The sequence below is a fragment of the Rattus norvegicus genome, chromosome 16 (genome assembly GCF_021556685.1).
Source record: "Rattus norvegicus strain SHRSP/BbbUtx chromosome 16, alternate assembly SHRSP_T2T, whole genome shotgun sequence".
Lineage (NCBI taxonomy): Eukaryota > Metazoa > Chordata > Mammalia > Rodentia > Muridae > Rattus > Rattus norvegicus.
In genome coordinates this window covers 39,007,938-39,032,964 of record NC_141549.1, presented here as the reverse complement: position 1 = coordinate 39,032,964, position 25,027 = coordinate 39,007,938, and the positions used below count along the sequence as shown (strand labels likewise).

Below are 25,027 nucleotides of genomic sequence, written 5' to 3'. Positions count from 1 at the left end.
TGTATTGGGTTACTAAGTTAGTTACTTTAATTGTTTGTTTGTTTTATTGTAGTGCTGAGAATTGAACCCAGAGTTTTGGGCATGCTAGGTGAATCTATAACTGAACTACACTGGCAGCCCAAGACCTTCTACAGTTGTTCCCCTTAGTGTAGACTGAAGTCCAGGCCTCTACAAGGCTAACGAATGCTCAGGTTTTGCTCTTCCTAAGTCCTTAAGTGTCAAGAGTTAGATCTGTCAACCTGATACAGATGTAGACTTACTTGGAAAAGAAGAAATCTCAACTGAAGAATCAACTTCATCTGATTGATCTATAGGCATTGTGGGCCATTTTCTTGGTTGTTGATTGATAGGGAGAGCCAAGCCCACAGTGGGTGGGACCATCCTTGTGGAAGCGGCCTGGGCTGTATAAGAAAGTTAATTGAGGATACTAAGGGAAGCAAGGCAATCAGTGGTGTTTCTCTGTGCTCTGGGCTTCAGCTCCTGCCTTGGTGTCCCTTGGTGATGGACTGGACTGTGCAAGCCAGATAAAACCGATCCTTTCCCCAAGCTGCTTTTGGTGTTTATCACAACAGATGAATAACTGCTACACCCACCTGTACCAGACAGTAGATATTAAAGTAGTGCATACATTTTGATACAACCCACGGTTTAACATGCTGCTCGGCTGTGTATCTGTGGCTTCTGCCATGATTTTGTTCTTACCAATGTGCAGTCATCTGATGCTGGCATTGGCTCTGGGTGTAAAATTATTTGTGGCTATCACAGTACAACACATTATTTTAAAAGAGAAATTTACTGTGACTTAAAGTCCCCAGGACCCCAAATTAAATACAAACCTAAAGATTTGATGCCACACATGTGAGAACAGAGCAGTGCTTGTCTTTCCGGGTCTGGGCTACTTCACTCAGCATAACATTTCCCAGCTCCAACCATCTGCCTGCAAATTTCTTGAGTTTATTTTTCTTTACAGCTGAATGAGATTCCGTTGTATACAAGCACACATTTTTCATTATCGATCATCAGTTGGTCAACTGTTTCCATGTTCTAGTAGCTAAATAAATGTGGGTGAACACGTATGTGGTCTCTATAGCAGGAAATAGAGTCCTTTGGGTACATGCCTGGGAGTGGTATATCTGGGTCATATGGTAGACCTACTTGTTTTTTGAGGACCCTCCACACTGATTTCCATAGTGGTGGCACAGTTCTCACTAACAGTGCATGAAGGTTCCCCTTTCCCCACATCCTTTCCATCATGTGTCGTCCTTTGTTTTCTTGATTTTAAACATTCTGACTGGGCAAGGATGAAATCTCAAATATTCATTTATATTTCTAGGGCTAAAGATGGTGACTGCTTTGAAAGTATTTCTTATCCATTCGCCTTTTCTTCTTTGAGAACTCCATTCAGTTCTGTATCCAATTTAAAAATAAAAATCTGGATTGTTTTCTCATTTAGTTTTTTTGAGTTCTTCCTATACTTCAAACGTGAGTCTTCTGTCAGATGCTTAGCTGGCAAAGATGTCTTAAAAAGAAAAGACAAACATCGCCCCCATTCTGTAGGCTGCTTCTTGGATCAGTTAACAATTTTTTTGTAGTACAAAAGCTTTTTAATTTCACGAAGTTCCACTTGTTGATTGTCAGTCTTACTGACTGGGTGACCAGAGTATGCAGGGAATAAGTGTCAGTGAAGTGTTCAGCCACAAAGGAGATGTCTGTATCATAACAGACACACACACACACACACACACACACACACACACACACACACCACACACATATATGCACACACATCACATACACACACATACACACACACCACATACACACACCACACCACATACACACACATACACACATATACACACACACACCACACATACACACATATATACACACACACCACATACACACACACATACACACACACCACATACACATACACACACATACACACACACCACATACACACACCACACCACATACACACACATACACACATATACACACACACACACCACACATACACACATATATACACACACACCACATACACACACACCACATACACACACATACACACACACACCACACACCACATACACACACACACCACACATACACACATATATACACACACACCACATACACACACATACACACACACACCACACACCACATACACACACACATATACACACACACACCACACATACACACACATATACACACACACCACATACACACACACCACATACACACACATACACACACACACACCACACACCACATACACACACACACATACACACATATACACACACACCACACATGCATATATACACACACACACCACACACACACCACACACATACACACATATATACACACATACCACATACACACACACATACACACACACCACATACACACACACATACACACACACCACATACACACACACACACATATATGTATATATACACACACACACCACACACACACCACACACATACACACATATATACACACATACCACATACACACACATACACATACACCACATACACACACACACACACACACACACACACACACACACACCACATACACACACACATATGAGGGTGTGCTTTTAGGAACCATGGAAGGTGAGGGGATAGAAGGCCTGTAAAAGCCTGTGGTTGAGGAGAATTAGAGTTTAACAATGTCTTCTGTATATGATAGGACCACTGCAGCCAGCTCACAGCACCCGTGGTTGCTTGAACAAGACCAGCACCAGATCAAGCCAGACAACATTCAAGTATGGAAGGTAAAGGGGTTCCTAAGCCTCCATCCCTAACTGAGGAACTATGGACAGTTGAAGGCTTCCGAGGAGAGGAGAGCCCCTTTGCTTTAAGGATATAGCCTCCCTGCACATCAACCATGCTGTAGCACATGGCCTTACACCCGGGAATGTGCATGGGTAGCATGGATTGCACTCAAAGGATTACAAGAAGGAAAAAAAGAGGACATGAAACTAATGGAGTCCTAGGGAAGGAAAGGTGGATCTGAGATGACTTAAAGGGAGGGATGAAGGTTGACTGTGATCAAAATTCACTGCATGAATTCTCCAGTAATTAATAAAAACTATATGTGTAGTTTTATTTATCTTGAGACAGGTTCTCACTATGTCAATCTTATCTGTCCTGAAATTCACCATGTGGACCACAATGGTCTTGAACTCGCAGAGATCCACCTGTCTCTACCTTCCAAGTGCTGGGATTAAAAACATGTACCACTATGCCCCACTTAAAATGTCTTCTGATAAACAACAATGCCGACCAACCAGAGCTTCCAGGGACTAAGCTACTACCCAAAGACTATACATGGCCTGACCCTGGGCTCCAACCTCATAGGTAACAGTGAATAGCCTAGTAAGGGCACCAGTGGAAGGGGAAGCCCTTGGTCCTGCCAAGACTGAACCCCCAGTGAACGGGATTGTTGGGGGAAGGGTGGTAATGGGAGGAGGATGGGGAGGGGGAACACCCATATAGAAGGGGAGGGGAAAGGGTTAGGGGGTTTGTTTGCCTGGAAACTGGGAAAGGTAATAACAATTGAAATGTAAATAAGAAATACCCAATTTAATAAATATGGAGAAAAAAAAGAAATAAAAAAAATGTCTTCTGAAAATAAACTTCCCAGGTTCAGGGCTCAAGAGATGACTCAGCTGTTAAGAGGAGTAGATGCTCTTGTAGAGGTCCTGGGTTCAATTCAAAGCTTCCTCGGTATGGCTCACAACCATCTCTAACTCCAGTTTCAAGGTATCCAATGTCCTCTTCTGGCCTCCTTGGACATTGACTACATGAGGTGCTCAGATGTATGTGCAATCAAAGCTCACAGACAAATAAAAATGAAGTGGGGGGGGCAGGGGGGAATCTAAAGGATCCAAACCAAGAATTTTTGGAGTATCCCTGTGTATCACTGCTATAACAAAAATACCTGACCAAAGCCACTGGAGAAAGATGTGGTGGTTTGAATGGAAATGACTGCCACAGGGTCATCTATTTGCAGGTTTAGCTCCCAGATGATAAAACTCTTTGGGAAGGGTTAGGGAGCATGGCCTTGTTGGAGGTGTGTCGTCACTAGGAGTGGGCTTTGAGGTTTCAGAAGTCCATGCTAGGCCCAGTGTTTCTCTCTGCCTGCTGCCAGTAGATCAGAATGTAAAGTTCTCAACTACTTCTCCAGCACCATACTTGCCTGTGTGCTACCAGGCGCCCCACTATGATAATGGACTAAGCCTCTGAAACTGAGGAAGCACCAGCTAAATGCTTTCTTTTATAAGAGTCGCCCTGATTATGGTCTCTTTATAGCAGAACAGTTACGAAGGCAGAAGCAAAGGTGTGTTTGACTTACTGTTAGAGAGGAAATGCATGAGGGGAGGGGAGGCCTGGCAGCCCGATCCAGGGGATGCACAATATGTTGTCAGTCAGGTAGCAGAGTACCACGAATACTGTGTGCAGTTCAGTTTCTCCTTTTTATTCAGGTCCAGGATCTCAGACCCTAGAACGTACCATTCACAGGTGGATCTTCCTATCTGAATGAACCTAATCTAGATAATACCTTAGAGGCACGTCCTGAGCCTACCCTTATCTAATCTGTCTTAGGTTTGTCCTCGGGTAAGTCCACCTTCTATCAATTGTTATCACCCCATCTTCTCACCCATAATTCATTCCATTGAAATGAGGCTTTCTTAAATGTTTCTGCAGAGTATTCCAGTAGCTTGGGTTCAGGAGAAACTTCTTGACAATCTTCTTTTCAGTGCTATAACAAAAATGTTGCTTTATGTTCAAGATCTCCAATTTAACTTAAAAAGAAAATTGTGCTATGATGCTAACAGTTCTTTATATAACTGTCATATTCTGACAGAGCTTTATGGTCATAGCAGGTATAAACATATAATTAACTCTAGTTAAGCCATTTAGAATTATAATGCTCATTTACGTGGAGTCAATAATCAAGCACATCGGAGAGGTTCTCCATATCTTGAAAACATGGAGGAGGAGTAGAATTAAATTAGGTTCTGTTTCCCATGTTGTTTGTCTCTCTCAAGCTTCATGTATTAGAAGTTTAGTCTCCAGTGAGCCAGTGTTAGCCCCTGGTGGCACCTTTAACATATGGAGACCAGTGAGAGGCTACCAGGAGAACTACTGCCCCAAGAAAGTTAATTTTCTTGTCACTGACCTGTTAGAAAAGGAACCCTGGGGGTTGGGGATTTAGCTCAGTGGTAGAGCGCTTGCCTAGCAAACGCAAGGCCCTGGGTTCGGTCCCCAGCTCCGGAAAAAAAAAAAAAAAGAAAAGAAAAAAAAAAAAAAAGAAAAGGAACCCTGTTGGCCTGTTCCCTGTTCTTTGCTCCCTGTGTTGTTGTGTATTGGCTCCTGTTATTGTGATATCATGGGGTCCTCACCAGCACAGAGCCAATGCTTGACATTACACTTTTGAGCCTTCTAAATACCGTTTCCTTTATGGAGTACTTAGCCTCCAGTATTAGGAAGTGGGTTACTCCGGAAAGGCAGGATTGGGGAATGAAGTTATTGCTATAACTATGCTTGAAAATATAGAAGTTATTTCAGAACTGAGTAACATGTCAAGCACGGAATGCTTTGATGGGGCTTAGAGTGCTGTAAGAGCTTTCGTGAGATGCTGGTGAGGCAAGAAGTCACTCTCGCCATACTGCCAGAAAGGCGTTGGCGGCATTGCGTCCACATCCTAAAGCTTTAAGGAAGGCCTCATGTAAGAGTGATGGGTTACTTTATTTGCAAAGTATCAAAGCATTCATTGTGAGTCTTATTGCCGATTTTAGTATTTACAGTAAGCCTTGGGAGCCAAAGGAGACAGTGCCAAGGTTTTGAATGTGTGCCTGCTGACAGCTTTCAGATGTGTCATGACATTTGAAAGGACATGACACACAGCTTATGACATCGAATCTGAGCTAGTCCTTGCTGAAGGTATTAGCAGGGATAAAGGGAGGATGATATGAAACAGCTCAGTGAGAGAGTAAGACGGAGTCAGGGAAAGCTGTGACCCTGCCTCTCCTGCCACAGCTCAAAGGCTTTTCAAGGGCAGAATGTTCCAGAAACAATACTAATGTCACTTTCTGTGCCCTCAAAGTCCAGGACCCACTTGGGATTCTGACTATGTGTTGTGTTCTGAAACACCTAGTGCTGGTTCTAGGTACATGGAATGTAAGTTATGGCCTCTAGCCATATCCATGATGATTTCAAAAGGGGACCCTGTGAGGCTGGACTGAAGTTTATCATAGTTGCACCGTGACAGTGACAAGCTACAGACATTAAGGTACCATCAGAGAGAGAAAGCATGCTCAGTTCAGACAAAGGCAAATGTGGAAGGATTAAAGTTACATTGGCTGCATCTGAGTTCTGGCGAGTGATTACCTTGAAATAATGTGCTCTAGCAGTAAAATGACTCCGTAGGGTTGATATGCTACGCAACGGAAGGAAGAAAAAGGCTCTTTAAAAGGTTCCAGGTCAGGGGCTGGAAAGATGACGCTGAGGTTACGCGTACGTACTGTTCTTCCAGAGGAGCCGAATTGTATTTTCAGTACCCACAAGGTGGTTTAAGATAGTCTATAACTTCAGTTTCAGCGGATCTGATGCTCTCTTCTAGTCTCTGAGGGCACCTGAAAGTCTCTGAGGGCACCTGAAACATATACAGGCAAAGCTCACATACATGTGGCAAAGCTCACATACGTGTGAATAGATAGCCCTTTCTTAAACGCCACAAATCACTGACTGTATACAGCAAGACTTGTCTAACAGTATTGTTACACTTGGTTTTTGACATAATAAGAAGACTAGAGGAAATTACTTTTTTTTTCTAGTCCCTCTGTTTGAACTCAGGGCATCGTTTAAGCTAGGCAGTGGCGCTGCCTCCAAGTTCCGTTCCTGACCTTTATGAAGGTGTTCTCATAGGTTCAGGAAGTAAATAACGCCAGAGTGAGAGTTCTGATTTTCTTGCCCTTCTCCCACGATGCTAAGAGCGGCCTTCTCGTTAATGCTGAATTCCCTGCCAACATTTTGTATAATCAATATTTTTAAAAGTAGGAATAAAGGAGAGGATAGCTTAAATATGTAGTTAAGGTTATTCTTTACAATGATCTCAATTTTTAATTTTTTTCAGAGCATTAATTAATTCTGTAAAATAGAGGAATATCCCATTGGTTAAATGTTTTTTTTTTCTTATTCACTTTACATCCTGCTCACTGCCCCTCTCCCAGTCACCTCCTTCCAGAATCCTTCCCCCATCCCCTCTCCCGAGATCTAGATTTTAAGAAGACTGATAAAGGAATAGAACAAGACATGCTACTTCACATTTTTCAAAGAGGAGACAATTTTTAGTTTAGTAGAAATGATTCGTTGTCCTTAATTAGCTTTAAAAAAAAACAACAACAACAACGAGTTAACCTAGAAAATAAAGTGTATCGGTGTGACATTGATAATTTAACTCAGTATTTTAGTCATTGGCACATTTGTGTCACTGTACTGAGACCTACAGCGAATATAAAAACACAACAGACATCACCAACCTTCAAGAAGCTTTTAAACAAGAATTCTTTGTATCACACATTCTCCTTTTTAAGCCCCGTCATAGGTTTTAATTCTTTTGAATTTCATAAGCTTTCTTAAGCAGAGGAAATCTATCTGCTAAAGCAACTGAGAGTGGTGGACCTTGCTGCTCCTTTCCCCATGCCTGTCTGGGTTATTCTGCTTCAGGGTCCTTTTTCCTAAGTGAAAGAAGGCAGCTCCGTGCCTAGGTCAGGGCAATTTGGAAATGTCTAAGAATGAAGTACCTCCCTCGCTGGCAACCTTCGTCCAGTAAAAGATTCGTTATATAGATAATCTATGGTTCTTGGCTCGGAGTGGGATAACTTTGAGGCTCTTCGTCCTATTTGACGCCCGATCCCAGCACTTTCCCATGAGATTATGTTCAAGAGTTTAGCAGTGGTGGCTGGCTTGATGGCACACCCTTTATTGACTGCCTTCCCTTCTTTGTCTAACTTCCCCACCTTCCACCGGTGTTTCCTGAATCCCTTAGATAAACTAGTGCACTAAAAATCCTTGTCTCGGGGTTCTAAAGGGCGTTTCCACTAGGTTATTCACCTAATACCTGCCCCTTAGCTAAAATGCTCGGTTTCAGTGTGTGGGCACGTGACTCAAGTACAGCCGGCTGGAATGCTTCCCAGGGAATTTTGCCAGCCTCGAAGGAGGGAGCTTTGGACTCACTTGTTCTGTTCTATTTTCGTTTTTGTCTGGGCCCCATTCATCCTATATCCAATGGATCACTGTCAGGCACAAAGGAGAAACTTAACGTTTGTTGAAATAAATTCTTGAAATCTCTATGTTGCCAACCGGCCCAGGTCATCAGCCATAGACGTAAAGATTATGCAATGCTGTTGTTTGAACATGACACAGTGTCGCAGCAGGTGACCGCAGTTGCAAGCAGGGAGTCTGGTCGCTTGAGATTTAAGTTCTGCCACATGTCAGTTTGTGTTGGTTGTTGTTTATCGCTTCGATTCCAGTTTCGTACTCCGTATACCTCGGACAACTCGTGGCCCAGAGTCATTTTTCAGGTGATTTCCAGGTCACTCCTGCTGATAGAATAAGAGGCAAGAGAAGACCAGGCCTTCTGGCCCCAGCAGTTCCAACTGCGCTGTGCCTTTTCACTTTGGTTCAGCCAGGAAGCAGTGTGATAGCCGCTGGCTCCCAGTAAAGCAGCTACCGGACTGTCTCTGGCAGCACAACTATGTTCCACTAACCTCAAAAGCTCCAGATTTGCGGGTTAGGGTGGCAGTCTTTGATTTTTGCTTTTCCTACTGCTAAAAGAGCGGCTACTGTCTCTCAACATTAATATCAAATATAAGCACCAGTAATTAAAAGTTACCTCTGGATAACAATAGCTTCTGCCTCCTTTGCCTTTGACACTTCCAGTTCCATGGTTCCATCAATAAACAAGGTCTTTATTTATGTTCTCCAAAACACTTAAAGTGACTTTCGTTTTCTTAGTTGAAGCCAGGCTAAAGCGGCGGTCTCTGGCAAGTGCTTGTCCTTCACCTCAGTGGATTTCTAGAAAACAAAGATATTAAAGTCCACTTATCTATCTCAAAGGTGTTTTTATGAGGGTTGAGTAAATATTTTAAGGGCTTAAAACAGTACAAAGCGAATTCTGTCCTTTGCTAAATAAACGATAGTATATGTCATTCTGATATTAAATGTATGTAGCGTTGGCCCGTTTATAAAATCCAGCGTCCCCCCATACATGTACCATCATGTGCTGTTTGCCCTCAACTGTCCTGTCCCCAGTGCCCACCACCATCAGTCACGTGCACCTTAGGTTTTGCTCTTCTCTTCTAAGTCCGAATGTAATGTGTCCAATGTCTTCTTACATGCTTTAGACATAAGAGGGTATTTTAGAGGCCTGTAAGCTCAAGGGTTTGCAACATTCCATATCTGGGTATGCTCTAGTGGCCATTAGGTAGCACACACAGTAGGCCACCATGGTAGTAAAAGATGGTTTTATTTTCTTTCATTGAAGATACATTTTTCTGTCACATAACCTAGCCTAACTACAGTTTCCCCACATCTACTCCTTCAAATTCCCCCTCCTATCCTCTCCCACCTGGCTCCACTACTTTTCTGTCTCTCATTAGGAAAAAAGCGGGCTTCTAAAGGAATAGGAATGAAACAGAGTAGAATAAAGCCAACACAACAGGATTGGGCAAAACAAACCCAAACGGGGAAAAGAGCCCAGGAGAAGACATACGTGTCAGAGACACTCATTCGCACACTCGGGAACCCCATAGAAACACTAAACTGGAAGCCATCAGGTAGAAGGAGAGGACCCTGTGCAGACCCGCGCAGGCCCTGCACTCACTGCTTCGGGTGTGAGTTCCTATGAGCTTTACTTGTGTGGATTGAGAGGCCCTTGATTTCTTGGTTACCCTCCAGCCCCTCTGGCTCTTTAGTTCTCTCTGCCGCCTTCTTATGAGGGTTCCCCAAGCCCTGATGGGAGGGATTTGATGGAGACATCCCATTTAGGGTTGAGTGTTCCAAGGTCTCTAAGTCTCTGCACATCGTCTGGTGGTGGGTCTCTATATTTGTTCCCATCTGCTATGGAGGGAGCTTCTCTGATGATGGCTGAGCAAGGTATTGATCTGAGAACAGGACACAGTGACTGTCATTAGGAGTCATTTTATCTTATTGCTGCTCTTTTTTTTTTTTTTTTAAGAACACTAGTATGTGGTTTTGTGCTAGGTCCCTGGGCTATCTAGTTTGGGGTTCTTGGTGGAATGGGCCTTAAGTAATGTAAGTATTGGTTGGCACAATAGCTATTCCTGGTTGTCAACTTGACTATATCTGGAATGAACCACAACTTAGAATTGGAGGGCTCACCTGTGATCCAGATCTTGAGGCTGGAAGACACAAGTTTCTGATCTGGATCTTGGCATGGAGATCTTGAGGCATAGTGGCCATGAAAAGCTTAGGCCCTGGCAAGGTAGTACATGCCCTTAATCCCAGGAGACTGAGGCGTGCAGATCTCTAAGTTCAAGGTCAGCCTGGGACAAAGCAAGTCCCAGGTCCGGGCATGGTGGTACACACCTTTAATCTGGGCCATACTTTCTGCTGGAGACCTACATAGAAAGAAGGAAGATTTGCCTTTCTTCACCACTTGTGTTTACTTGTCAGCACATCTGTTGGCACCTACTTCTACAGAAGACTAACTGAAACAACTAGCCTTGTGGGACTGAGCAGCTGCTAGATTCTTGAACTTCCCATTCAGAGATAACCTTTGTTGGGGAGTTGAACTACAGACTGTAAGTCATCCCAATAAATTCCCTCAATATAGAGAGACAATCCGCATGTTCTGTGACTCTAGAGAACCCTGGCTAATACAGTTGGCCACCCCCACATGCATTGTGCCAATATTGTAGTAGTGTATCTTGCTGGCAAGACACCATTGTAGATCAGAGTTTGTTGCTGGGTTGGTGTTTACATTTCTCTTTTGGTAGTACAGAATACCTTTCTGTACCAAAGATGCTAGCAGGTATGGGCAGAGGCTCTGTGTAGACACTGGTTCAACTTCTCCATGTTCAATGAGTTGTGTGTTACCTTCAGCAATGGGGCCTTGCTGCCATTTTGTGGAACACAATCTGTATATTTCAGCGACAACCTGGATTCTTCCCATAAGACCCCTTTGGTCAACAACCCAGTTGAGTATGTAGCCCGATAATACTTCTGGAAGCTTTATTTGGTAACAAGAGATATTCAGTTGGGGCTCTGTCTGCCTCATTATTTAGCAATTTTATTTAGATCATCTCCATATATATTAGAAGCTTTTATTGTAGGAGGGTTAAATACTACCCCTCAATGGCCCTTAATTTTAGCTGTCTCAGCCTATATTACCTCTCTTGTCTCCTTCTCCTCACTCCCACCCCTTAATCCTCCTGTTCCATCCCCATCTACCCATAACTACCTATTCCATTTCCTTTTCCTAGTGAGATCTATCTGTCCCCAATAGTCCCCACTTTATAATGCAACCTCTGTGGCTCTACAGATTGTAGTTTATCATTATTTAACAGCTAACATCCACACATAAGCAAATGCATACCGTATTTGTCTTTCTGGGTTACTTCACTCAGTATGATCTTTTTTTCTAGTTCCATCCATTTTCCTGCAAAATTCATGGTTTCATTCTTTTAATGACTGAGTTATATTGTGTAAATGTGCTACATTTTCTTTATCCATTCTTCTGTTGAGGGACATCTAGGTTATTTCCAATTTCTGACTCATAAATAAAGTAGCAATGAGCAAAGATGGTCAGGTGTCTCCTTGTTTGGATGAAGGATCTTTCGAGTAGATGCCCAAGAGTGGTATATCTGAATCTTGAGTGGATCCATTCCCATCTTCCTGTGGAAACTCCACACTGATTTCCACAGTGGTTGCACAAGTTCATATGTACTGTCAGCAGCAGTGGATGGGTGTTTCCAATCCTCCTCAGCCTGGGCTTCACTGGCTTTATTGAGTCTTATTTCCTTGATGGCTAAGGTTGTTGACTATTTCTTTTAAGTGTTTCCCAGCAATTTGAGTTCTGTCTTTTGAGAATTGTCAGTTTATATCTCTACTCACTTTCTAATCAGATTGTTTTATTAAATCTTATTAATCTAATTAAACTGAATTAAATCTAATTAAATATTAAATCTAGTCCTTTAAATATTTAGGATATTAGTTACCTATCAGATGTGTAGTTGGTAAAAGTCTTTTCCCATTCAGTAGGCTGATGTTTTGTCCAAATGACAGTGTCCTCTGCTGAGCAGAAGGTTTTCAGTTTGTTTGGGTGCATTTATTAATCGTGGGACCTTTGCTAACAGTGCTCTGTTGTAGACTTTCTTTTATTATCCAGTCTATTTGGTGTTCTATATACTGCTTGTACCTTGATAGGCATCTTACTTTTTAGGTTAGGAAAATTTTTCTTGTATGATTTTCCTGAATGTATTTTCTGTGCCCTTGACCTGGGTTTCTTTTCCTTCCTTTATTCCTGTTATTTTTAAGTTTAGTCTTCTCATAGTATCCCATATTTCCTGGATGTTTTGTGCCAGGATACACACATACATGCATGCATACATACATGCATGCATACATATATACATACGTGTGGATCCATATTCCACCCTGCTGCTGGGGTGTGGAAGTACTGATGGAAAGGCAAATGCAGAGAGCACTAGACTGCGTTTACCCTGTGTTGGGTGTTGGACTTTAGGGAAGCCCCTAAGACACTGCTCAGGAGGTGGGAAAATGCAACCTAGGATGTGGGAGGCTGAAGCTGGGGTTCCTTGACTCCTGGAAATCTAGTCACCACTGGAAAACCTCACAGAGGAGTCCAAAGGGCTGGGGGTCCATGGACACACAATGAGGCTGGGACCTGGGGCTAGACAAACTCCTAGACATTCAGGTGCTCTGGGTCACATGGCTTGGAAATGGAGTTGGGGGTCTTCGGGCTGAGGACAACAAGGGGCTTGGGGCCAGGAGAATGGGAACTCCAGCTCATCTTGGAAAGTCCTTAGCTTAGTGGCAGTTGTCTGGGAGCACAGAGGGGCCTTCTACAGGAGACTAAGTGCTGCTCAGTAGTCAAAGGCCTTCTCCATGCTCCCCAGGATGGTTCTTGATGAAAAAGGTAGTTCTTGGTTCCAAACTTTATTGATTGCTCATCGTGGAGAATGGGTGTATAACCACCCTCTCAGGGTGAACCAGAGATTAAATACCTTTTGCAGGAAGGAATGTCTGGGAAGGGAATCTTGTTGGTTAAACTCTCAGGGTCTCTAGATATCTCCTTAGCTTGGAGAACTCTGTTCCAGGCTATGTCTAGTAGGGAGCAGGGAGGCACCTGCTGTCTCGGGTTGGTACCTGGGGGTCCTGGGTCTCACACCCACTTAACATTGCCAGGTTTCCTGGCACGGTCCACTTTCTCACACACACACACACACACACACACACACACACACACACACACACACACACCATTTTCTTTGACCGATGTATCCATGCATCCATTTCTTCTGTTTTGCCTTCAGTGTTTGAGATGCTCTCCTCCATCTCTATTGTTCTGTTAGTGAGGATTGCCTCTGAATTTCCTGTTTAAGTTCCTAAGTTTTTCTTTCATTTTCAGACTTCCCTCCGTGTGGACTTTATTTATTCTATTTCCACTTTCCGGTCTTGAACTGTTTTATTCATTTCTTTCCACTGTTTGTGTTGTCAGATTTCTTTAAGGGATTCATGCATTTCCTCTTTAAGGGCCTCCAGCATACCCACAAAGGCTATTTTAAGGTCTTTGTCAGTGCTTCTGCTGTGTTGCAATCCTCAGGGCCCGAGGCAGTGGGACAGTTAGTTGCTGGGCTCTAATGGAGACAGATTGCCTTGTTATTCATTGTGTTTCTATACTGGCAGGTTCAGGAAATTCCATTCTGGTTTGGGAAAATTGCAATTCTAGGTGCTGATATCTGGTTGTCTTTACTGGGTCGGTGTTTTGTTCCTTGGTTTCTGTTGCCCTCTCTGGTTCTTAGCAGAGAGAGGTGGCTGTGTGTGGTTTACCTGGAAATTCTTGGATCCTCATAAGTGTGGCCACTGGGGGTCCCAGGTAAAATGTGTTTTTATGTATTGGGAGGTGACACTTAGTGATGAGGAAGAGCTAGGTGGGGTGGTGGAATGACCGTGGCCACAGAGGGAGGAAAGCAGGGTGTTCCATCAGAATCTGTTTAGTCCCCAGGAATGGGGACAGAGTATGAGGAGAGGTCATAGCAGGAAGTCTTCTACAAAGCTGGGGGTGAGAATGGGGGAGTGGATTTGGAAGAATGGTGAGAGAGGTGAAGAGCTGCTATTGGCCTGCTTGCTTTCCTGCCTGAAGTGCCCCGTGGGGTTCCTGGGGAGTTCCTGCAGAGGTTTCTGTCTATTGCAGAGATCAGGGTGAGACAAGGGCATTGGACTGGGAGGAGCTGTAGGAGAGGTTTAGATCCCCAGTTAGCCTACCTGCTTCCTTGGCTTGGAGTGGCCTTTGGGTTCCCAGAGAATGCCTGTGGGAGTTGAGGGCTGGGATAAAGCAAGGAGTGGAGGGAGGGAAAGTAGTTTGATGGGGAAGATCTGTGTGATAATTAGGTTTTATTAGACTCGGAAACTGAATCCAAAATCTTCCGTGTAGCACATCAGGGGCTCAGATACAAGAAGGGCTTAGTAAATGCAGATTCTTTTGTTAAATATTACACATGCCACTCAAAGCTTATATAGAATGCTACTACTGTTGGGGTTGAAATCTAGGCTCGCGTCCAGACAGACCACACCAAACCAACATGGTCCCACGTGGAAAGGTTTAATGAGAGAATAAGAGTAGAAAAGAGATGAGTCAGGGCACAGTGGCTCACACCTGTAATCCCAGCACTTAAGAGGGTAAGGTAGGAGACACAATGTGAGTTCGAGACCAACTTAACTGCAGTTAGTTCCAGGTTAACCTGTGCTAAGGTGAGACTGCAATAAATAAATAAATAAATAAATAAATAAATAAATAAATAAATAAATAAATAAATCTATTTAAAAAAAGAAGAAGAGGAGAGGAGTAGAAAGAGAGTGAGGAGGGGGCACGCAGCAGCCCCCTTTATAGTGCCAGGCACAGCTGACTGTTGCCAGGTAATTGTGGGGCGGAGTACACCTGGGTGTTGCCAGGTAACTGTGGGGGTGGAGCTTAGACAGAATGCTAACAACTACTAGCACTTATTCTTAGATTTTGAGAATAGGCTTTTTTCTTTTTTTCTTTTTTTTCCGGAGCTGGGGACAGAACCCAGGGCCTTGTGCTTGCTAGGCAAGCGCTCTACCACTGAGCTAAACCCCCAACCCCCTTTTTTCTTTTTTTTTTTTTTAAAGGAATTTATGGCAGTGGTTCTTAACCTTCCCAATGCAGCAACCTTTTAATACAATTCCTCATGGTGTGATAACCCCCAACCATAAAATTATTTCATTCCTATTTCATAATTGTGATTTTGCTAGTTATGGATTGCAATGTAAACATCTACTATACAGGATATTTGCTATGCTAGTCCTGTGGGGATCATGACCCACAGGTTGAGAACCACTGATCTTGAGCCTTCTGTATGCAAAGCATGCATGGTACTACCGAGCTGAATCCTCAGCTGTAGACTTGGTTTTAGTAACATTTAACTCTGGGATTAATTGTTCTGTTTCTAAGAGCTCTGACTCCCAGCCTTCCAACAACAAACACATATGGGAAGGAGATAGGATGAGAACTCAGTAAGCAGAATTCTGCTCTTCTCATCCCAAGGGTTGGACCAGTGTGTAGAAAATCGCTTATGGGATTCCTTGAATGACTTTTGGTACTTTCAACAAAGATCACTTGTTTAATTTTTTGCTTTTCTTCAGCAAAATCCAACTAAACTCAGGATACTTATTATTGTTATTGCTATCATCATCATCACCATCATCATCATCACCATCATCACCACCACCACCACCATCATCATCATTTGAGACAGGGTCTGGTTACGCAGGCTAGATAAGCCAGTGGAAACTTTACTATGTAGCCCAGGTTGTCACTGTATTCTTGTTCTCTTGTCTTAACTTCCAACATGCTAGGACCATATGGAGCTGGGATTATAAAGTGGCTGCCACCATGTTCAGTTTTTCTTTATTAGCGCAATCTTCGACTACTCATACATGTATTTACTTTTACTCTCTATATAATTCTAGGACAATTTGCAACATACGTCTGAAAATGTACTTGCTTCTGACTATATTTCTAAGTACAGCCAGACTACTAAGTATACTAATAAAATTAGAGGACTCAAAGTTGTAACTATGTGCCTGGTGCCAGTGGAGGTCAGAAGAGGGCATCAGATACCCAGGAACTAAAGTTACAGATTTTTGTGAACCGCCATGTGGGTGCTGGCAATCAAACAAGGGTCCTTATAACCACCCAGTCATTTCTCCAGCCCCTCAATATAATAATATATATGCTTCAAACTTATTTTAACTGGAAACATCTACAGAGAGTAGGTAAAAGGTATCTGGGCCTGTGGGAATGGCTCAGGATAAAAGCGCTTGCCCCACAAGTATGTGGAATCCCCAGGAAGCTGGGCCTGGTGGTGCTAATCTGTCATTCCAGTACTCTAATGGTGGGGTGGACATTGGAGACAGGAGAATCTCGGAAAGTATGTGGGTTAGCTAGCTTGGTTCACATAGTAATAAACAACGAAGGATGGGCCCTTATCTAAAAGTGGAAGTTGGAGGCTGACAGTATGCCCTCTAACTGCCACACACCCGCTGTGACAGAGATGCAGGCATGAGCGCGCGTGTGCGAGTGCACACGCACACACACACACACACACACACACACACACACGAAGTTATGTTCCTAATGTATGGGAGCAAGAAGCTGATTTCAGGCCACATTAGCAATTCTACTACTTTTCAAGAGGCACCCGCTCTTAACTATCTTTCCTTGAAATTAATGTGTTCTTTTGTTTTCAAATGATAATGCCTGTCTTTTCGTCCTCTATTCTGCAGCTCTTGTTCTTAAAGTCTAAGTTGTCCATGACCATTTGGAGGACAGTGTCCTAAAAAAAGGAAAACCAAGTCCGTGACTTTCTAAGAAACAGCTTTATTGATGTATAATTTATATAACATAAATTTCATCCATCTGGAAGTTATTTTTAGTAAATCTATGAGGATATGCATCCCTTACCACATAGTTTTAGAAATCTTCTGTTGCCCAAAAAAGTGTCACTGTGCCCCTGCAGTCAGTCCATCCCTGTTGCCACTTAGGCCTTGGGGCAGCCACTCTTCTGCTGTCTGCTTCTGTATGTTTGCTTTCTTCTAGAAATGTCATGTAGACAGTCATGCAAAAGTTGGATTTTTGTGTGTCTGATCACTTTCCCCTAGCATGTGTTTCAGATTTATCTATGTTGTATTAATAGCTGGTTGTAGAGAGAATCTCTTGTACTGTATGGGGGCATCACCTGTCAATAAAATGCTATCTGCCTATTAGCTCAGGCAGGAAATAGGGAGGTAGAACTTCCAGTACAGAGAGTAGATTTCTGGGAATAGAGTCAGGCAGAAAGGATTCATCCCAGACACAGAAGACACGACATGAAACTGAAGACCATGTGACATGACTTAGAATAGAATGTTATGCGCTCCCAGGGAACAGAGCCAAGGCTGTTGGCCTAGACATTTATTCTTATATAAAAAGTCTCAGAGTCTTTATTTCTGGGAAAAAAGTAGGTAGGTAGAAAGGCTCGAGGTTACAGATGGAAATAACCACAGCGGGTACTGGCGTTTATTCCTTATTATTTGATGGATGACATACTGGCACATGGATATACCATATTTTTGTTTATTTATGTATATTTAGGGTACAATTGGATCATTTCCTGTTTTGGGGATTTAGATATTACAAATAAAGCAGCTATAACATTATTTATCTTTTATCATCTATCTATCTATCTATCTATCTATCTATCTATCTATCTATCTATCTATCTATGAGACAGGGCCTCATTATGTAGTCCTTGGCTGACCTTGAACTTGTTATGTAGTCTAAGCTGACTTGAACTCATAGAAATCTGTCTCTGACTCCTGAGTGCTGGAATTAAGGCACGTTTTTATCTACTTTTGGTAGGTGCTGAGGGATGTTTAAATCTGAGAATCTGCCAAGCTTTTCCATGGTGACTATTTATTTAAGTTCTCACAAATAACAGAGCTCTATATAAAAAATTATAGTCATCTTGGTAGAAAGGTTGTCTAGTGGGTTTTTAATTTTTTCCTTGGGGACCTAAGATAATTTTCCTTAAGCGGGGTATTGCCAAATGAATTCGGCAGTTTCTGTTTGTCAACATTTTTATTCTTTATTTTTGATTTTTGAGACTGTGTACTGGCTGGTTTTGGGTGTCAACTTGACACAGCTGGAGTTATCATAGAGAAAGGAGCCTCCCTTGAGGAAATGCCTCCAAGAGATCCTGGTACAAGGCATTTTCTCAATTAGTGATCAAAGGTGGAGGGTCCAGCCCATTGTGGGCAGTGCTGTCCCTGGACTGGTGGTCTTGGGTTCTATAAGAGAGCAAGCTGAGCAAGCCAGGGGAAGCAAGCCAGTAAGTAACATCCCTCCATGGCCTCTGCATCAGTTCCTGCCTCCAGGTTCCTGCCCTGTGTGGGTGGGTTGAGTCCTGACTTCCTTTGGTGAGGAACAGCAACATGAAAGTGAAAGCTAAAAAACCCCTTTCCTTCCCAATTTGCTTCTTGGTCATGGTGTTTTTGCAGGAATACAAACACTGACTAAGACAGACTGGGTCTCTATACATATCCCTGGCTGTTCTGGAACTCACTTTGTAGACCAAGTTAGCCTCAAATTTAGAGATCTGCCTGCCCCTGCTTCCCGAGTACTGGGGTTTAAGGTGTATGGCACAATACTTGGCAACATTTTTATTATATATATTATATACAATATGTACTATACATATATTATATATCATGGTAAATACATATATTTTATATATAAATATATATGTAACATATATGTGAAGTCACAGAAAAAGATGAACACAGTGAATCATTTTCTAAATTGTGTGGCCTCATTTATACCATGCCGTAGACATGTCTCATTAACATGAAAAACATCTATTCACATTCTTCCTTTGTATTTTCTAGTGGCTTCAAAGGATTGCCTAAAGGAGGAAGACTAAATCTCTTTGTAAGCCGCCAGACCAGCCTCATTCCTGCTTTAAAATCCTGTAATAGGGTACTTGTAATTGTTCTCTCTTGCTCTGCTAATCAATACTTCCTGTACAACTACTCCAGTACTACTTTCATAGGCTTTCCTTCCACCTTCATGGTCAAGGTGATTATGTTCTTGAGCAAGTTTTATCATTATCTTGTACTGTTTGTTTTTGTCTCTCTCTATATACTAAATGTTCTGAGAGCAGAGACCACGGTCTTAGTTAGGGTCTCCAGTGCTGTGAAGACATACCATGACCAAGGCAACACTTATAAAGGACTACCTTCAACTGGGGCTGGCTTACAGGTTCAGATGTTCAATCCATTACTGTCAAGGTGGGAAACAAGACAGCGTTCAGGCAGGCACGCTGGTGGAGGAGCTGAGAGTTCTACACCTTGTTCTGAAGGCTCCTTGTTCCAAGGAGGTAAGAGGAGGATCTCAAAGCCCACCCTCATATTGACAGACTTCCTACAACAAGGCCACACCCACTCCAACAAGGCCACACCTCCTAATAGTGCATTCCCTGGGCCAAGCTTGTAAACACAGGAGTCTCTGGGGGCCAAACCTATTCAAACCACAACCACATTACATCTACCCAATTCTACTACTAAACTCGAAACTCAATGCTTGCATAGTCAACTACCATTTCTTGAATAAATATGCAACTTTTATATAAGTGCGACATGATGGTCTTTTAGTATATCTTTTAAAAGATATACTAAATCTTTTCATGTGGTGCGATGACTACTTTTGGTTGTCAACTTGACTACATCTGAAATTCACTTTAAAACCTAAGTAACTGGTACACCTATGAGGGATTATTTTTCTTAATTAAATCATTTAAAGTGGGAAGACCCACTTTTAAACCGGATTTTTTTGAGGCAGGAAGAACCATCTTGAAAATGAGCCACACCTTCTCTGGCAGCCTTTAAAGGCAGGAGGCTCTGGTTGCTTGCTAGCTCTCGCTCTCCCTAGAAGTTCCTTCACTGCCATTAGAGCCTACTTCTTCAGGATTCTTTATATACTGAAAACCATCAGGGACATCCAGCCTTGTGGACTGAACAACTAACTTCTGGCTTCTTGGACCTTTCATAGTTAGTCGGTCATGGTTGGACCACAGCCTGTAAGTTATTCTAATAAATCTACGAATAGATTCAGTCTGTTGGTTTTGCTCCCCTAGAGAACCCTGGTACATATAAAATTTAAAAACATGATTTAAAAGTGTAACACATCAGTAATTTCACTTATAGTGCTATTTAAATAATACACTCAGGTTTGGTTAGCTTCGAGTGTGTGTGTGTCTGTCTGTCCCCGTGTACTTTCTAGGTTAGTTGCAACTGTCATTTATTAGATGTAAGATTTCTGATAGACACAAAAATTTATAAGCATTATGATTAATAAAATTCTAGAACCTTAGCCAGGCATGGTGGTACATGCCTCTAATCCCAGGCAGAAGCAGCTGGGTGTGTCTGGTGTATGTAGTGAGTTCCAGGGACGGCCAGGCTACAAACACTAGCCAGGAAACCACCCAGCCTTGGAAAACCAAAACAATCAACAACAAAACAGATCTGGTACCTGCACCGAACTGGCACCTTATTTTTTTTATTGTGGTAAAACATAAAAACTGTGTGACCACTGTTTGCTGACATTACACATATTCGCAATGCTCAACAATCATCCATTTCCAAGGAGAAAACAGCTTTCAAGTGTTCTTTAAAAAGGGAAAGAACTGCTAGTCCGTAAGCACTATTGAAAATGATCCCCACACACGAACCAAACAGGAGGGCAAGTGCAAGCAAAGTTGTTGGAGGGAAAAATATTGAAACAGCTTTGCCACAAACGGGAAATAGGCGAGGAGGGAAAGAGCTCCCCACAGCCAAATCACAAGGCAGAAATGGTCTGCCAGGACCGGGTCCTCCTTCCTTGGGAAAGCAGCGTGACTGGCAGGGTGAGGGGAGCTGGCTCAGGTGCCCTCACTGGACCCTCGGCTCCCACCCGTGACCGTGCCTGTAAAGTGATGGGGTGCAGTGTGGAACCGTGCGTCTTAGGCGGGTCAGCTGTGGAAGATGCCGTCCCGGGGCCGAGGCAGGGTCTGTGGGGATGAGAGTCGCCTCCAACCCGAGGGTGAGAGTTACTTATTTTTAAATCACTAGAGGACGACGGGACGAGGGTCGGTAAGAGAAAGCCCATGGGAAGGACACCCGCATAATCCGAGGTTCCCCGCCGGGTTCCACCTCCGCCACAGCCTCATCAAGGCTCCGCACGGCACGGTCCCCACTCTTTCCCCATCTTTTTATTTTGTGAACTCATAGCTGAGCCCCAGGCAGGCCACGACATCCAAACGGCGGCTGGCCTAGCGCTTTAAGTCGCCTCAGAGCCATCTTTTACACCTGAAGAATTTAGCGCCAGCCGCCCTACTTGATAGTTTTAAATCTGGCGGGGCAGCTCCTCTCGGGCGTGCCACACCCTGTTTACAGCTCTGGCCAATCAGCGGTGGGCCCGCCATTTTTCAAACGCTTTTCCTGCTGCCAATCAGGGTCGAGCAGTACATTCCTCTCTAGACCGGTTCCAACGGGTCTGGGAGTTAACGACCTGGGAGACCACCAAACATGCTAGGCTAAGGCTGGAGGGACGGGCCTGGCCAGAAGCCCACCAATCAGAAGCCTTCTCTGTGAGAGGGCGGAGACTCCTCGGGTTTGAATAATCCTCACGACCAATCAGATCGGAGGAGGTGTGGCCTGCGACTGGTCTCGTCAAGTTGCCGTGGCGCGGAGAACTCTGCAAAACAAGAGGCTGGGGATTGCGTTAGTGATAAGCCAGTTCTCGCCGGAGCTTGGGGAAGGAAGTCTCTCTGTGGAGGTCTGAGGGAAGAGCTCGCGCCAGGTAAGACTCGGCCGAGAGTCTCGGGGCTTGGCGGCCCGGCTCTTTCCGCGTAGACTGGGACGTGTGTCGGGCTTCCGCACGGCCGCTTCGGGGGCCTTAGAAGGCGGGCGGAATTTGAGGTGAGAGCCGGGGCCATGGAGGTCGGGCGGGAAGCCCTTGAGCCCGGTCGCGTTTCTTTCTCTCTTTTATTGTTTTTCTCTTTCTTAAAAGAAAAAGAGTTGGGTTGGACGTGAGTCTCGCGGTGGCTTGCGTAAGCCGCGCGGCTTTTCTGTCAGGAGGGCGCGCGGCCGGCGGCTTTTCGGCCTCGGGGCGAGTGGCTGAAGCGCGGGCCGCGAGAGCGGGCCAGAGCCGGGCGGGGCTGGGCCGGGCGCGCGCTCGCGCGCTCTCGCGTCGGGTTTGGGCGGGAAGCGGAGCGGAATCCCCCTCCCCGCTGCTCCCGCTCCCCTCCCCCCTCGGCGTTCCCCCTCCGCCTCACCCTGTCGGGCCCCCTTCTACTCGGCTTTCTCCTCGGCAGGTAGACGCTGCGCCGTCATCATGGGCAAGGGGGACCCCAACAAGCCGCGGGGCAAGATGTCCTCGTACGCCTTCTTCGTGCAGACCTGCCGGGAGGAGCACAAGAAGAAGCATCCCGACTCGTCGGTCAACTTCGCCGAGTTCTCGAAGAAATGTTCGGAGAGATGGAAGGTGGGGGCGGCATTCCCACTCACCTGCAGGCCGTTTCCGGGGTAGTTTTTTTTTTTTTTTTGGCGGGTCCCCTGCGGGCAGGGGGACCAGGGACGAGAGGATTTGAAAAGTTCCCAAGCCGAGGCGCCATTAATGCAAATGGGAATTTTTGCTCGTTTCTTGGTCCGGCTAAGAGCTGATTTATTTTTTTGGTTGGGAGCCTAGCCTTTAACGGCTGAGCCATCTCCAGCCACCGGCTAAGAGCTTTAAAGTTTACCGACTTCCTCGATGCATTTGTCTATCCACTTACTTGTACAGCCAAGAACTTTAAACTTCTTGCCCATTGACTTGGTTTTTCTGCCCATAGACCATGTCTGCCAAGGAAAAGTCGAAGTTTGAGGATTTGGCCAAGAGCGACAAAGCTCGTTATGACAGGGAGATGAAGAACTATGTTCCTCCCAAAGGTGATAAGAAAGGAAAGAAAAAAGATCCAAATGCTCCCAAGAGACCACCGTAAGTTGATCTGAAAACTGACCCAACCCACCCGCCCCAGTCCTATCCTTTATTTAACAACTCTTGCTTCCTTGCAGGTCTGCCTTCTTCCTGTTTTGCTCTGAACATCGCCCAAAGATCAAAAGTGAACACCCCGGCCTGTCTATTGGAGATACTGCAAAGAAACTGGGGGAGATGTGGTCTGAGCAATCTGCCAAAGATAAACAACCGTATGAGCAGAAAGCAGCTAAACTAAAGGAGAAGTATGAAAAGGTACAGTGCCTTTTAAAATATTAATGTAGAAATGGGAAATTTATGCTAACCACTGGCTGTCAGTTTTTTGAAAAGTCCTAATGAAACTTGAGCAGAGCAGGCAAGTTTACCCCGTAATCTGTGTTTGTGGCCCTGGTAAATTCCTACCTCTAAACTCACTGTAGTTGTGTAAATCTGTTTTAGAGGGTAGAGTGCCAGCTATGTTTTTAGGTAGTTGTATATAAAATATAAGGTGGGAAAGGGGCTTACATGCAAAGTAAATGAGCATTGTCAGTAAAAGTGTTAGTAACTGATTGCAGGCAGCTCCCATTAGTTACCTGATGTGCTTTCTAAAGCATAGAGGGAAGCAGATGCTCTCAAACCTGTGGTGGTTTGAATACCAGCTAGTAAGAGTTTTGGTCAGTTTTAAATTGTTTACAATTGAGTGGTTTTTCACACTTGAGTAATGGTTCCGGATGCTGATCTTACTTTGACAATATTTCAGGATATTGCTGCATACCGTGCCAAGGGCAAAAGTGAAGTAGGAAAGAAGGGTCCTGGTAGGCCAACAGGCTCAAAGAAGAAGAATGAACCAGAAGATGAGGAAGAGGAGGAGGAGGAAGAAGATGATGAAGATGAAGAGGAGGAAGATGAGGATGAAGAATAAGTATCTGTCCTAAAGTGTGGAGTATATGTGCTCAGGCAATTATTTTGCTAAGAATGTGAAATTCAAGTGCAGCTCAACATTAGCTTCAGTATAAAAACTGTACAGATTTTTGTATAGCTGATGAGATTCTTTGTAGAGAAAATACTTTTTAAAAAGGGTTTGTAGCTTTTTCAGGGGCTACAACGTACAGTTAGATTTAAAGCTTTTGATGTTGAATGTTTCTAAATATTTAATGGTTTCTTTAATTTCTTATGATAGCAAAAAAAAAAACTTCATAGGAATTTGTATTACCAGTAAAAGAATTTTTTTTTTAGGATGTTGCATTTTTGTTTTTTTTTAAAATTTGTAATAAAATAATGTATATTACTTGCATTGTGCTTGTATTAATTTTTCCCTGAACACAGATGCAGACATGTCTTTTTACACAGTTTAGTTTATATTAATCATTAATTTGCTTCTCTGGTTTTTGTGTTTAGACAGAAGGGGCAATTTCTTTTAATGACCACAACTAAGACATAATTAGCAACAGGTTATAAAGCATTAGGGACATGTTGGCTTGATTTCTAGAACAAATAGACTTCACTTTCAAAGTTTAATGTGATTGTAAAAATTACAAGTCTAAAGATTCAAATTTGGAGTTGGTGTAAGTTTTTAGGCTTTAGGTGATTTAGTATACTAAAATATTTTGGATAATATACTAAGTATCTAGGTGTGGGGATTTACAGTTATTTTGATTCCCTTAATGTTAGCAGT

At 43.6% G+C, this 25,027-nt stretch overlaps 2 protein-coding genes across 1 annotated transcript; one reads left to right on the top strand and one right to left on the bottom strand.

The window, feature by feature from the left end:
• The window catches only part of Erich1 (glutamate-rich 1), a gene marked incomplete at its 5' end in the record, with an annotated part of 52,793,804 nt that overhangs the window by 44,631,399 nt on the left and 8,137,378 nt on the right, over window positions 1-25,027 (bottom strand).
• Hmgb2 (high mobility group box 2) lies at window positions 22,069-24,644 on the top strand. The gene is given in 5 exon segments (NM_017187.2): window positions 22,069-22,200; window positions 22,715-22,884; window positions 23,231-23,376; window positions 23,454-23,628; window positions 24,113-24,644. Coding segments are annotated over 4 exon segments (633 nt in total). The 5' UTR covers window positions 22,069-22,200; window positions 22,715-22,734; the 3' UTR covers window positions 24,275-24,644.